This window comes from Crocuta crocuta, unplaced genomic scaffold (assembly GCF_008692635.1).
Source record: "Crocuta crocuta isolate KB4526 unplaced genomic scaffold, BGI_CrCroc_1.0 scaffold394, whole genome shotgun sequence".
Lineage (NCBI taxonomy): Eukaryota > Metazoa > Chordata > Mammalia > Carnivora > Hyaenidae > Crocuta > Crocuta crocuta.
This window is the reverse complement of record NW_027531920.1, coordinates 208,378-223,312: the sequence shown is the minus strand read 5'-3', so window position 1 is coordinate 223,312 and position 14,935 is coordinate 208,378. Positions and strand designations below refer to the sequence as shown.

At 48.7% G+C, this 14,935-nt stretch overlaps 1 protein-coding gene across 2 annotated transcripts; it reads left to right on the top strand.

The window, feature by feature from the left end:
• The first annotated feature begins 6,721 nt into the window (after positions 1–6,721).
• On the top strand, positions 6,722–14,724 carry AWAT2 (acyl-CoA wax alcohol acyltransferase 2). 2 transcript variants are annotated; one of them, XM_077774976.1, is made up of 7 exons: positions 6,722–6,850; positions 11,940–12,050; positions 12,364–12,434; positions 12,680–12,884; positions 13,112–13,286; positions 13,861–14,060; positions 14,281–14,724. In XM_077774976.1, the coding sequence occupies exons 1-7, from the start codon at positions 6,763–6,765 to the stop codon at positions 14,433–14,435; spliced, it is 1,005 nt and encodes a 334-aa protein (XP_077631102.1). In that variant the 5' UTR covers positions 6,722–6,762; the 3' UTR covers positions 14,436–14,724. The 2 variants fall into 2 exon arrangements, with proteins under 2 accessions (XP_077631102.1, XP_077631103.1); XM_077774977.1 differs by lacking the exon at positions 11,940–12,050.
• The last annotated feature ends 211 nt before the right edge of the window (positions 14,725–14,935 follow it).

Genomic DNA, 14,935 nt, shown 5'->3' with positions numbered 1-14,935 from the left:
CGCCTCCCGCCAGCGTCTCCTCAGCCTCGCCCCATTGTTGCACTCGGCTCGCTTCGCGCGCCGGCGGCCCCACCCTATTAACGGCTCTGTCAGTCATTGGCTACTGTCTCCCCATGGCCACGCCCTTGAGAATGCTTGGCACTGGGACTGGCTGTCGCGAGACCCTAGACACGCGCCCATTAGACCCCCGTAGCAACGGTTTCTTCTGCTTTTAGCACGGCCCGAATCTCGAATCTCGTGCCTAAAATCTCGCTTCCGAATATTACGTGTAGTAATTACTCCTGTGGAATTACTCTTGCTAATGGACTCCCACTCCCTACTTCATTCCCAAGCCTGAACACGGTTGAGACACTAGTCAGGCTTGAATCACATGACACACCACGTCAGANCTGGCAGTCAGCACAGAGCCCGACGCGGGGCTCGAACCCACGGAGCGCGAGATCATGCCCTAAGCGAAAGTCGGACGCTTAACCGACTAAGCCACCCAGGCGCCCCTTGAATGGCGAACCTTTACATTTCCTTATGTTCCTGGGAACACAGAGTCCTTTCATGTTCTCACAGTAGTTCAAACTGTCCCGTCTCAGTATAGGAAGGCAATAGCCACAATTCTTTTCTTTTTAATGTTTATTTATTTTGAGAAATAAAAGAATGCTGAAGGGGAAGAGAGAGACAGAGAGAGAATCACAAGCAGGCTCTGCACCATCAGCACAGAGCCCCGCGTGAGGCTCGCAACTCACCAACCCTGGGATCCTGACCCGAGCGGAAATCAAGAGTCCCACCCTTAGCTGACTGGGCCATCCAGTCAGTTAAATTTATATTTAAGCTAATTATTAGTATGTTAGGGTCTAATTCTGCAGCTTAATGTTTTCATGTTTGTTCTGTGTTCATTTCTGTTTTCCTTTTCCTACCTTCCTTTGGGTTCCCTGAACATTTTTTAGAATTCAGTTTTGATGGATCTATAGTGTTTTTGAGTGTAACTCTTTGTATAACGTTTTAAGTGAATGTTCTAGGTACGTGTGTGTGTGTGTTATGAAAAATTTATGATGCTGTCATTTTTACCAGTTTGAGTGAAGCATAGAAGCCTTAATCTCTTTTTGCATCCCTTTGCCCTCGCCCGTTTATAATACAATTGTCTTAAATGTTCGCTATGTACATTTAGAACCATGTTAGTTTTCTAATTTTGGCCTTGACCTTCAAGCAATAGATTACTCAAGGGGAGAAGGAAAGTCTATTATATTTGCCCATAGTTTTGCTTATCATGTTTTTTCTTCCCAATTTTCTAAGATTTCTTCTTTTATTTTTACTGTTTAGAAAACCTCAGTTAGCCATCCCTTCAGGTAAGTCTCTTTGTGACAAATGCTCTGAAGCTTCATTTGAGAATGCCTTGATTTCCCCTTCATTCCTGAAGGATATTTTCACCAGAAGTAGAACTCTAGGCTCACTATTTTCTTTCAGTTCTTGACAAATGTGTCGCTTTTTGTTGCCTCCGTGTTGACGGGCTTCAGAGCGATGATGGGTTCGGAGCTGATGGCCAAGACAATCCTGGAGCTCTCTTTGTGCAAAAAAGGTGATTTTATTAAAGCACGGGGACAGGACCCACGGGCAGAAAGAGCTGCACTAGGGTTGTGAACAGTGACTGCTTACATACTAGGGAGTTGGGGGAGATAAAGGGAAAAGGGAGGCCTGCAGAAGGACTTTCATGTGCTAAAGGACACTCACACGTTACTGGAGGCTACTGTCAGGCCAAGGTCGGTTTTCCTCTAGTAAGGCATTAACGTTAGGACAGTAGGGGGTTCCTGGAGAAATGGTCTACTCTGTATTTGCCTCAAGTATTTGTCAATGGGCTGCAGATTTTTATAAGGAAATTTAATTGTACCTGCCATTTCCTTCTTGCTTTTATTTCCCACATCCCTATGGAGGGGAGGGTGACGTTGGAGCTCCAGGGAACTTGAGTCTACAGGTTTTCTGGAGATTAGGCTACTGATAAGATTGCCCTTTTCTTATAATTTACCAAGACGTTTGCAAACGGGTGGAGACTCGGGTGCTGTGATCTCAGTCAGTTAACCACTTGTTTTCTTTCCTTTCCTCTGTTCTCGGGCAGCCAAGAGTGACTGAGGAATAGCACACATATCCTACCTGCAGAGGGTGGGGTATGCGAGCTTAGGCTTTGCCCTCAGCTTGCTTTATGCGCCCTCATCATTAGGATGGTAGGACGCGTCAGCTGCGCACGTGGCCTTCTCTGTGCCTATGCAGAGCGAGAGTTTCTAGAATATCCCAAATGTTCACACTGTCCAGTTTCTGACACTCTTTCTCCGAGGTAACAACAGTGCTTTCAAGGGAAGGTCAACCCAGGGCAGACCCAGCTGAACCCTCTGGGCCTTCTTTCCTTAGTGCCCTGCACTCCCCTCCCCACTCCTCTCTATCATAGTGACAGCAGCAACCTACATGTGACCACCATTTCACAGTTCACAGAGTGATTGGCCATCTGTCCCTTGTCTGGATTCTCACAAGCCCAAAAGGCAGTACTCATCTCTTATTTACATTTAAGGAAACCAAACCCCAGAGATTTGCCAGATGCCTTCCACAGGGGCCAAGGTGCCCCTCCCCCTCGGCCATCTTTATGACTTACATCAGTGTCTGCCTACTGTGTGGCTTGTGTTAGAAGCTGGGCATATGAGAACAGTAAGACCCAGTACCACCCAGTTTCTGCACCCAAGAACTCCCAGACTAGGTTGCAGTGGGCGGGGTGGGTGGTGAGGAAGCAGGGTTGGTGGACAGATGCATGAAGAGGCACAGGAATAACAAAACAAGTCCTCAGCGCCAGGCTTAATGTGAATGATGACTCCCTCAGGGGTGGCTCAGTAGAAGGGGTACCACACAAGCACCCCTCCTCCCCTCCCCTGCCCCCCTCCCTACATTCTTCCTCTCCAGCAGACCGTTCTTCCTCTTTTCAGGCAGGCCACAATCTCCACTTGCTGCTGTATCGCTGGCCCCTGGGACTGTCCCTGGTCCCCGTGCACTTGGCCCACAGCCCATCCCGGCCAGGCTGAGGCGACTTCTCCTTGGCAGGTCAGTGCAATCCTTTCCCTACTAGCTCCCCAAACGCCTTGCAGCACCTTCCCCTCCCCCACTCGCTCTGTTGTCAAATGCTGTCTTCTGTGGAATTCCAATTGAAAGCAGATTAAAAGAGAGCTGGTGCTCTCTTTCAAGAGGGATCTGGCAAGTCCAGAATCCTCTGCTCGGTTTCCACTGTACTTGTTCCTGGAGCATGTCTCTGAAAGCCCAGGGTCAGCAGGACACATTTTAGACACCAACAACTAATTTTGCTAGCATCAGAGGGCCTGCTTATCTCACAGACCCCTCTCCCAAATGGTGGCCCAGACTAGGCTTACCACTTGCTCCACCCACCCTGCAAGAAGAGCTCCTCCTCTCACATTCCACATCCCCACTAGCCACCCAGGGATGGAGCCAGAACTTGGGCCATCACCCGTGTGGCTCCTCTTTCCCCCCACCTCCACACCAGATCCTCAGGCCGGACTATTTACTATTGGCCGGGCCTTCTCTGTCCCTCACCTCTCACCTGTGTTCAATGTTCATGGAACTTTGTTCCCCAATAGGGGATAGTCTCAGAAAGTTTCCCTAACAGGAGCCTAAATAAAGAATGGACTACCTCTACCCCAAAACATGAAGGCAGTCTAATGAAGAGAGAGATTTGGGCCAGCAGGCTTTTCTGTGCTAGGGCGAGTCCCCGTGAGCCAATTAACTCACAGTCCATGGAGGTGGAGCTGGTTCTGCAAGTCTGCATTAGAGAGTTGTAAACGGTGAGCCTATGTGTCAATCACAGGGACACGTGGGACCCTGGGCCTTGACAGTCACCCACCCTGTAATCGTCCTCATGTAGCATTTGGCACAAGTCACCATCCCTGCTCACAAGCTGATCTTGCCCTCCTCAGTGTCTACATGATTAAGACCAGACTTCTCCTTCCTGTGCCCAGGCTCTTTTGGAGACTGGCTCTGCTGCCCTTTGCAGCTTCAATTCCCACCAGCCTCTTCAACAGCGCCACTGTTCCAGCCACGCAGGTGAGCTGCACCTAACGCCCTCCACATACGTCTTGCAAAACTGGATAGGACAAGGCTGAATGCAAGGAAGTTACCCAGGCCAAGGCGAGGCCCATGGTAGCTGCCCCCCAATGAGACTCCCCTGTAGAGGCATCTGAGCATCAGAGAGGAGAGTGCCCGCGTGAGGTCTCTGCTTCAAAAGAGACTTCCAGAATGCAGCCACTTCTCACCATCCTGACTACCACCAATCTGGCCTGAGCCACCATCATCTCTCACATGGATTATTGCCCTATCCCTTCAAAAGTCTCCTCCTTCTCCACTGGCCTTTTAAAACCATAAGGCAATCCTGTCTCTGTTTGAATCTGTCACTCAAAACCTCACAACGGTTCCCCATTTCAGTCAGAGTGAATGGCCAAGGTCATATACCATCTGGCCCTCCCATGCTCTTTGGCCTCTCCTTCCACCTCTTCTCTCTTTACTCAGCTTGAGTCTTCTGCTCCTCAAAACCTGTCAGACCACCCCACCTTAGGGTCTGTGCACTAGCTTTGTGCCCTCTGCCTGGAACATTCTCAGTCCAGATAGCCACGTGGCTCGCTTCCTCATCTCTTTCAAGCCTTTGCCCAAATGCCACCTTTTCAGAGTGGCCTTCCTTTTTAAAATTGTAAGGCCAGCTCTCCCTGCCTAATCCCCACCCCCACCCCCAGCATTCTGGATCCTTCTGACCCTTCTTACTCAGTTCAAACTATTTTTCTTTTCTCATGGCACTTATCACCTTAGAACACACTATATAGTTAAGTAATAAACTAATTTCTATCATCTGTCTTTGCCTACCAGAATGTGGACTTTAGAAAAGCAGGAATTTTTAAAATGTTTTGCTCACTGATATAACCCAGCTGCCTAGAACAGTCCCTGGCATATATTGTGCCTCACTAATTATATGTTGCTTTAAGAAACCCTTCCAATCTTTCACAATTTCATCTCCTTGGCCCACAGGATACACCTGGCTGGACTTAGATGCTTTCACACTCACACATCCCCAGAGCACAGAGACACATGCTTGGAGATTCTGGATATATGCGTGGATATGTAACCGTAAGCTGACAACTAGATACTTTTTTACCTTTCAACATATATTCACACATGCAAAGACCACACGTGCACGTATACAGGCACAGACCAATCACATTAAAAATTTTTTTTTAAAAATCTTTATTTAATTGGGAATGAGCACTGGGTGTTATATGGAAACCAACTTGACAATAGACTAAAAAAAAAGATTGAAAAATTTTTATTTATTTTTGGGAGACAGAGAGACAGAGTGCAAGCGGGGGAGGGGCGGAGAGAGGGTGAGACACAGAATCTGAAACAGGCTCCAGGCTCTGAGCTAGCTGTCAGCACAGACCCTGACGCAGGGCTCAAACCCATGAAGCGTGGGATCATGACCTGAGCTGAAGTCGGATGCTTAACCAACTGAACCACCCAGGTGCCCTACAAATCACATTTTAAAAAATAATTTTTATTATGACTTTGAGGCATATTTTTTGGCCAAATTCTATTATAAAATATTTCAAACCTACAGAATAGTTGAAAGAATTACACAGTAAACACCCACCACGTGGATTGTACAGATAATATTTTGCTAATTTGATCTATTGTACCTTTATCTATGAATATATTTTTCTATCCATCCATCAAAACATCCTATATGCATTTCAGTATTCTTTCCCCATAAACACTTCAGCATTATGGAGAATTCAATAATTGTTTGCTTTTTAGGTAAACTTTACATACAGAGAAATGCACAAATCTTAAGTGTACATTTACTGAACTTTGACAAGTGAGTTTTTGACCTGTGTAAACTCAGGTTTTTAAGTCTCTTACTAAAATTTTTTAATGTTCATTTATTTTTGAGAGAAGAAGAGAGACAAAGCTCGAGCAGGGAAGGAGCAGAGAGAGAGGGAGACACAGAATCCAAGGCAGGCTCCAGGCTCTGCGCTGTCAGCACAGAGCCTGATGCGGGTGAGGTCATGACCTGAGCTGAAGCTNCTGTTCTAGAATTTCAGGTACACAGAATAGTTTTACATGTACTTACATTTATTTATTCATTCAATAAAAAAATCATGTAGCACCTACCATACGCTCAGAAACCTATATCTGATGTCTGTTCACGGGGAGTCATGAGTTCTCCTGGACTGACCAAAGACCAAAGCTATTTCTAGGCATGGCCCGTGACCACCTGTCTCCTCTCCTGTAATCACATTGTCACTGAGAGATTACGCACATGCAATTGGGCGTCATAAACAGAAATGCAGGCCACAAGGCAAGTGGGTGCCCTGGGCTCCTCCCTGTCTGCCTCTCCTCCCGATGACACTGGCTCTGGAGGCCTCTCGTCAGCCCCCAAGCCCCCTCCCACTCACTTCCCACACCAGACTTTCATCTGCATTTCTTTACGCAGGTGTGCAAGAGGGTGTCACAATCTCAGCCTAGGCTGTGCCCAAGTGGGTAAAAGTGCAGGTGGGTAGGCCGCTGGAAGGAGCTGGGCAAGCAGAGGCGGTATGCATCCCTGCTATCATGTGGGGGGTGGAGACTAGCTAGGGGCTGGAGAAGAAAGCATGAAACGACGAAATACTGAAGGCTACTGAACAATCAAGCCTAGGAAACCAAAGGAACAGCACTCACTTGGAGCCCCTGGAGACCGTGAGCATGATGTTCTTGCCCTCTAAGAAGGACCTTAAGACTGCCCTGGAGGTCTTTGCTGTTTTCCAGTGGCCCCTAAGTGTCTTTATTATTGGTGAGTGTTCAGCCTTTGGTAGGGTGACCAACTGCCTTGGTGTGTCCGGGACCAAGGGGTTTTAGGGTTCAGTAGGATCTTGAATGCCAAAGCCCGTGTTGTCACAGGCATTGCCTGACATGCCTGGGGTGGTACTCATGGAATCTCTGAGTGTACATGAGTGTGTGTGTGTGTGTGTGCGTGCGTGCGTGCGTGCGCGCATAGGGGTATGTGCCTAGGTAGGGGTGCATATGCATGTGTGCAAGCGAGCCTGGATGCAGACGTGAATGGTGAGCTCTCTTGGGTCTACGCTGGGGCATGCTGGACGTGTTTTGGGAAGATGTGGAACAGTTTCACCGAGGTTAGCTTAGGGAAAGGACTTAGCTGCAAAAGGACTTAGCTGTTCATGGACTTGAACAGACCACCAGTGGGGAATAGCTGCCTGGTGGCAGATGAAGGCTCTGAAAACCTCTTGTCCAGAGCAGTCCATCTATTTATCCAGCCATTCCCTCCCTCCCCCGACTATCTACACCACAAACACTTTGTGAAAGTTACTTAGATGCTGGCCACTGTGTTCCAGGTGCTGAAGAAAAGCATCCCTGTGGGAGAGGGACCACCCAGAAAAAAATTCTCATTTGTCAGGTGGTTTAAGTGAGTACAAATCTTTCTTGCTGGAGGCAAGGCTATGAACCAAATGACCTTGTAAGATATCTGGGAAGGACCGCAGGTAGGCCTTGGGGGTCTGGGGCCTGCCAGTGAATATGAAGAGTGGGCTAGAGGACAGGCAATGGGAGGCTTGGAGGCCTCCCTGGGGTGGGCATTGGGACCCCTCTGTGCTGAAAAGAGCAGTGTCAACCTAGGAATGATTAGCAATCAGAGCTGGAAGAGACCAGCAGGAAGGAATTCATATGTATTAGGTACTTTGTACCTGCTTCTTCATTTTAGCCTCACACCAACCTTATGAGGTAGATGTTACTATTATTATGCATAATAATACTATATATATAACACACACGCACACACACACACACACCAATAGCCACACGTACATAATAAGCACTAACACTCATCTTAGCTAACATTAGTTGCATCCTTTTATCGTGTCAGGCACTGTTCTAAGCACCTTATGTGGCTAATAAGCTCCATTGTACAGATGAGGAAGCTGAGGTACACGTAGTATAAGTGGTCTGTCCAAGACCGCACAGCTTAGGAAGCAGAGTAACTGGCCTGGGAACTGAACCCAGAAGGGCCTGATGCCAGCCCATGAATTCCTTTCCCCACCTCTTGCATCAGCTCACTCCATGCTGATTGGCAGGTTGGGTCTGGACGTGTCCCTGGAGCACACACGCCAGGCCAGGGTGCAGTCTAATTCCTAATTGCCTCATTTAAAATTTCTGTTAGCTGCCCATTCGTGACCTTTGCCCGTTTTTTCCTGTTGAATGAGTTGACTCTTGAAGGGAAAATAGGAACCAGGTGAAGAAGGAGGAGTGTTCAAGACAGAGGGGCTAACACATGACGAAGCTAGGATGAGGGAGAGCCAAAAGCGTGCCAGGAGCTGCCAGTGGTTAAGTGGGATGAGAGGCCAAGAGGCACAGAAGTGATGCCCAATACGTATCGAATGAACGAACGGGAGCCAGAAGAAAGAGGACATTGGAGAAGCAGGCAGGTCGGGGAGGACTGTGCAGGGCATTGTAAACTAAGGAACAGGGTTTGGGCTTTTTCCTGAGGGTCCTGTGGAGCCATGACAGGCTTTGGCACGGGATGACAGCATCAGATTTGTGTTTTCAAGAGATCACTATAGCTCTGTGTGGTAAATTGGTTATAGGAAGAGGCTGTTTCAATCATCCAGGTGAGAGGCAGTAGTGATTCAGACCAGACCAGTAGTTGTTGGGATAGAGACAAGAGGGAAGAAAAGGAGAGTTTCCAGAAATTGGAACAGAATTGATAAGACTTGATGATCAGAAGACAGCGGCAAGAGAAAAGGAAGAGGCAAGACAGAGGGCTTAGGGCCCAGTTTGAAGTGGAGGAGAGGAGGCTGAAGGAGGTGTGTGGCCAAAAGGGAGATGAGCGCAGGGGGCAGCGTCTGACTGAGGGACATACAGAGAGGTAGTATGGAGCAGGCAGGAGGGCTCTAGGCCTGGGCCTCAGGAGATGGGAGTTCCAGCACTCTCCCTTCCCTTGCCAGATCACGTGGGGTGGGTGGAGCAAATGCCCCTTGGAACCTTCTGAGCTCTTCACCCTGCGCATGGAATTGTATCCCTGTGGACCCTAAAGGCCTTGAGAGACGGCCCTCACAATAAGTCTATGAGGAACATAGGGCAGACATTGGTTGTGTAATTCCCACTTGGCAGAAGATGTTCAGTGACTTGTCTGAGATCATACTTATGGTAAATGGCAGAGCTGGGATTCATCTCACTGCCAGGGCACTCTGCCTGTGTCCACGTTGCCTCACAACGTGTCCCCAGCCCCATCTGGGTAGAGCAAAGCCTGAGGGAAAAAGGGAAGTCTCTTCTGGACTAGACCCATGACTGCGTTTCTTGAAAAAGTCAAATAGTTTTATAAGGAGTAGACCAAAAGCCAAAAACTGCTGGCCTTTGTTTCATCGTTACATCTGTGCCCTAGAGGCAGTCATTTTCAGCTTTCCTAGCTCTTTCTTCTGGTATTTATCTCCATGTATCTACATTTTACTGTTTAAAATGTAAATATTACCATTTCCTGATTTAACACCTTTAGACGTTGTCACTGACTTTCTAATACGGAAGATGAGAATTTGGTTCTATTCACTATTGCTAGATCTGTCCTTTTCCTTCATCCTCCCGAGATTGTTATAGCACAGGCTTTGGTTAAATACCTGACTACGACTTGGAGTATCCATAGTTGAGCCATTTAGTGTACTGAGAGTATATTTCCTTTCTTGTACAATTTTCTGTTTTCCCTGGAACTTACAATTGCCTCATTTAAAGTTTCTTTTATGATCCGGGCACCTGGGTGGCTCAGTCGGTTAAGCATCTGACTTAAGCTCAGATCATTATGTCATGGTTTGTGAGTCTGAGCCCCGTGTGAGGCTCTGTGCTGACAGCTCAGAGCCTGGAGCCTGCTTTGGATTCTGTGTCTCCCTCTCTCTCGGCCCCTCCCCCACTTGTGCTCTGTCTCTCTCTGTCTCTCAAAACTAAGTACATGTAAAATAAAAACATTAAATTTCTCTTATGATCTATTAGCTATCTATTAGTTACACCAATTCATCTTCAAATTCGCCACAGACATACTAATCTCTCAATATGAGCAAACACATTAGGAATCTGCGAGGACCTCTCCCCTCCCCCACTGTTTATTTCTTTGAGGATATTGCTGCTGGAGTCCAGCATCTTCCTGTTACAATCTGGTCTTACGCCTAGCTCTCACCTCCAGGGCCCTTGAGGTGCCTTGGGTACATAATTTAAGAAGGTGCTCACTCTCCGGGTTGTGCAAGGGTTCGGTTAGTACTTGCCTGACCCTGAGAGTGTCTTCTGAAATTTTGTGCCCCAAGTACCTTGCTTGCCTCACCCTAGCCCTGGCCCTGGTCAGTTCTTCCTCCGTTGGCTCCTTTTTTTCTCCTGGATCCCATGCTTTCCTCTGTCTTGGTTTACTCCCTTATCTTGATGGACCACATCCTCCAGTAGTTTCCTGAGAAAGAGACACGGGAGATAAACTCTCTGAGACTATATGTCTGAGATGGTCTTTTCTTTCATACTTGATTAACAATTAGGCTGCATATAGAATATCTTAGCTGTGTGTACTCTAAGTGTCTGAGTTAGAGTCTCTTTGGTTCAATTTTTCAGAGAATAGTCCTCTCATTGTCCAACTGTGTAGGGGCAGGGATGGGATCTGGGATTCTAACTACTTCTTTGGTAGACTTTCAATCAAGCCCTGTTCCTCATACTGCTTTTTGTCACATCTGGTGACGTGAAATTCTGAAGCTTGTCCTTGTAGCCATTCCCCTCGCAAGTAACTAGGTTTCAACTTTCTTTGTTTGAAGTCACTCCTTCCTCCATCTACTTTCCAGCATGCAAACATTTTGCTGGTATCTCTCGTCCACTCTCGTTGGCATCTAATTCTTTTTCTCCTTACAGATCCGTACTTTTTAAAACATTCTTATGGTAATTTTAATGAGGCCTTGGCAAGGAGTCAAGATAAAAACTTGTGGGGCACCTGGGTGGCTCAGTCAGTTAAGCATCCGACTTCAGCTCAGGTCACAAGCTCATGGTTTGTGGGTTTGAGCCCTGTGTCAGGCTCTGTGCTGACAGCTCAGAGCCTGGAGCCTGCTTCAGATTCTGTGTCTCCTTCTCTCTCTGCCCTTCCCACACTCGCACTCTCTCTCTTTCTCTCTCAAAAATGAACGTTTAAAAAAAAAAGATAAAACTTGTGTTCAATCTGTCATGTTCATTTGGAAGTGTTTTCTGCCTTTTCTAACATTTATTTTGACCCACGTTCTCTCACATAGTCTCACTCACAGCTGGTTTAAAAACTGAGTCCAGTAATAATTCTAAGTGAGTGTGGCTCCTAGGACTCATCTCCATTATGTCCATCCTATTTACTCTACCCTACAGTGCTCCTATCGTACTGGAGCCTAACACAGCCCAGTGTCTTATTCTGTGCCAGCTTGCATTTTCCTTTGTTTCTTGTTTGCGAACCTGTGCGCTCCCAACCTGGCTGATACTGGGTCTTTTCTTTCTCTTGTATTCCCTCCACTGATGCCTCACAGAGAAGATCTGGAGAGGAAAACGTTAGTGAGAGGAAAACTGCTCCTGGCTCTGTTGTTGTCTAGGACTCCCAGCCTCTAGTGGGTAGATCAGGGCGATGCATCATTGGCTCCCTGCCATTGAACACAGCCCAGAGCTACTCCCGGGGAGGAGAGGGCTTACTGCATGGAGCACAGCTGGGGAGAAAAACATCTAGTCTTCCAGACCTGAAACAGGTTCCCAAGGACAGACAGGAGATGGAGGGTTGGGGACGCGGGCACACAGANGGCGGGGAGAGTGTGTGTGACCTTGAAGTGGAAAGACCCCAAGAGGGAAGGAAAGTGTGAAGGACTGTTCATAATTCATTAACTCGGGGCTGGGCTTCCCTGCAGTAACCACTGTAATCTTTGTCAACCTGTACCTGGTGGTGTTCACATCGTACTGGCCTGTCACTGTGCTCATTCTTGCCTGGCTAGCTTATGACTGGAAGACCCCCGAGCGAGGTAAGGGCCCCCCTGGGGGCTGTGTTGCTACCTGCCACAGGCTTTTTCTTCCTCTCTTATTATAGTCCTGAGAGGCTTTGGCCAATTCCCGGGCAGTCCTTAAACCTGTCCCTACCTGGGTTAGAGAAGCTGAGGGAAGGGGTCTTTTAAAAGCGCTAGAAAGGCCCAGATCAAAACTGTAGTGGGTTAGGGGAAAGGCAGCTAATAAATCAGATGTGTAGGCTTGTCCGAAAATGGCCCATCTGTGAGAGAGCCCATCCTGGAGAAGACAGAGGGGGTGGGGAAAACTTGGCTCCATTGGCTCCATTTTCAGGTGGCCGCCGGGTTAAGTGTATGAGGAATTGGTACCTGTGGAAACTCTACTGTGTTTTCTTCCCCCTTAGGGTAAGTAGCCCCCGATCCCCACTTGGGTCCCAGCCCCAGCCCCAACTCCGATGCCACTTGTTGGGCCAGGGTGGAGGTTGAGGGCATCATTCCCATCGAGGCCCAAGTGAAAGATGCCCCCGGGAGCTGTGTGTGACCCAACCTGCGTGGCGGGACACAGCAGCCCTTTCCCCTTCTGGGTCTCTGGCCCGAAGAGGAGTACTCTGACTTGGCTATGCCCCTCCTGACTCCACTTTCCTCCACAGCTGTTGAAGACTCATGATATCTCCCCCGGCCACAACTACATCCTTGTCTGCCACCCTCATGGGCTCTTGTCGCACTCATGGTTTGGCCACTTTGCCACAAATGACTTACTCTTCTCCAAGATCTTTCCTGGTATCACTCCTCATATCCTCACACTGGGAGCCTTTTTCTGGGTTCCGTTCCTCAGAGACTATGTCATGTCTTCAGGTGAGTTGGCGCCAAGGACATAAAGCCAAAGGAAACATGGTTCCTTAAGGGAGAGGTGTCGGGGGAATGGGCAGGAGCAAGGCCGAATCAGTGATCCTCTCAGGTCTTAAAAAGCTACCTTAGGCTCACCTGCCTGATGTGAGGCTTTCCCTCCTTGAAGATGTATGGAGGAAAGTTAGGAGGTGTGGGAAGTGGCCAATCAGCTTTTGGCGTTTTCTGCCTACCAGGGGCCTGCTCTGTGAGCCAATCCTCCATGGACTTTCTGCTTACGCACAGAAGCGCAGGCAACATGCTGATTGTGGTGGTTGGTGGCCTGGCTGAGTGCAGATACAGCCTGCCAGGCTCTACCACCCTGGTCTTGAAGAACCGAACTGGCTTTGTCCGCATAGCCCTTCAGCATGGGTAAGGACAGCTCCGGTCCAGAATGGGGAGAAGGGCTCCAAGAGCCTAGCAGGGAAGGAGTGATGGGTTTTAAAGAAATTCTATCTAAAAAGGGAGGTATAAAGTTGCTTCTGTGTTGGAGTAGAGCCCGGGCCAGGTCCTGGAGACATTTCTGCTTGTGAAGAAAGGCTAGAGGGCTAGCCCCGAGCTGTTCTCCCTCACACTAGTCTCTCATCTGGGCCAGTACTTCTACAAAAGTACCTTACAAAACGCAATAGCCTCATGTCAGAGAGAACCAGAATTACTGTCTGGGTTAAAGGGAAGAAAGCTAAATGAGCTAAATGAGGTCCAGTGTTTCAGACCTGTGGGTTCCCAGGAGGGTCTGGGACTTGCTTCCCGTAGCTTGCTGCTATCTTGCCCCTACAGGCAGCCTGGGGTAGACAGTGGGGCCCTCACACTTAGTCTGGATGTAGGCCCAGCTAAGTTAGGTGCCAAGAAGCCTATAGGGGGACCCAGGGACCACTGGTAGTCGGCACATATGGTTTTCAGCAGGGTGCCTACCTTTCTGGCATCACTGTATGCCTTTCCTCTGCAGAGTGCCTCTAATCCCTGCTTATGCCTTTGGGGAGGTAGACCTCTACAATCAGCACATTTTCACTCCCGGGGGCTTGGTGAATCGATTCCAGGAGTGGTTCCAGAGTATGGTACACATCTATCCTTGTGCTTTCTATGGACGTGGCTTCACTGAGAACTCCTGGGGCTTACTGCCCTACGCTCATCCTGTAACCACCATTGGTGAGTGAGCCTTTCCACTGGCAGCCGCATCTAGGATATAGGATCCAGTTCTGAGGCCGAGCCTCGGGTCTGGCTGTGTGTGGACGCAGGGAAGCTGGCCAGGATGAGGGGCATGGCTGCAGTAAGGGTGGGGAAACCTGGGCATGAGGGCCGAGGCCCATTCTAAGGAGTGAGCTGTTCTGATGCTTTCCCCTTTTTCCTTCTCTGTCTCCTCTGGCAGTTGGGAAGCCTCTACCACTGCCCAAGATTGAGAACCCGAGCCAGGAGACTGTGGCTAAATACCATGCGCTCTATGTTGATGCCCTACGCAAACTGTTTGACCAGCATAAGACAAAGTTTGGCATCTCAGAGACCCAGGAACTGGTGATAGTTTGACAGACATCCCGAGCAGCTTCTCAGCCTGGAACCCGTGGAATGGGACGAAAGTCACCTGTGGGCCTCCTGTTCCCGATTTGGCCAGACCTCAGTATGAGGTGGGGCTGTCCATTTGGCTGTTCTCTAGACCCCTCTTCTTCCTTCATCTCTCTCTCCTCCTTCCAGCTCCTCTCTGACTTTTCCTTGGGACTACAAGGGAAATAGTCCCCAGACTCAGGGAAATCCCTAAGAGAGAAGTACCCCGAGTTTTCCCTCACCCATGCTCACTCAGCATCAGTACTGAGGAAAATAATGGACAGAATAAAAAACTTATCTTCTGAACGTCTTGTGCCCCAGCTAGTCTGTTTTAAGGGCCTAGGATCCATGGTAATGGCTTTGCTTCTCTAGCTCTCACGCAGCCCCATCTCCTGGCATCGAGACTCCTGCAAGACTGGGTGCCTTGAGATTCCGTGCGCTTGGAGTTCAGACTCCACCACCCTCAAGCCATATGTCGCAGAACA

Bases quoted from the DNA above. Each gene is read 5' to 3' on its own strand.
- AWAT2 (XM_077774976.1), top strand. From the start codon at position 6,763: ATGATGTTCTTGCCCTCTAAGAAGGACCTTAAGACTGCCCTGGAGGTC. The intron at 6,851-11,939 runs GTGAGTGTTCAG...GCTTCCCTGCAG, and splicing joins CCTAAGTGTCTTTATTATTG to TAACCACTGTAATCTTTGTC. The intron at 12,885-13,111 runs GTGAGTTGGCGC...TCTGCCTACCAG, and splicing joins AGACTATGTCATGTCTTCAG to GGGCCTGCTCTGTGAGCCAA.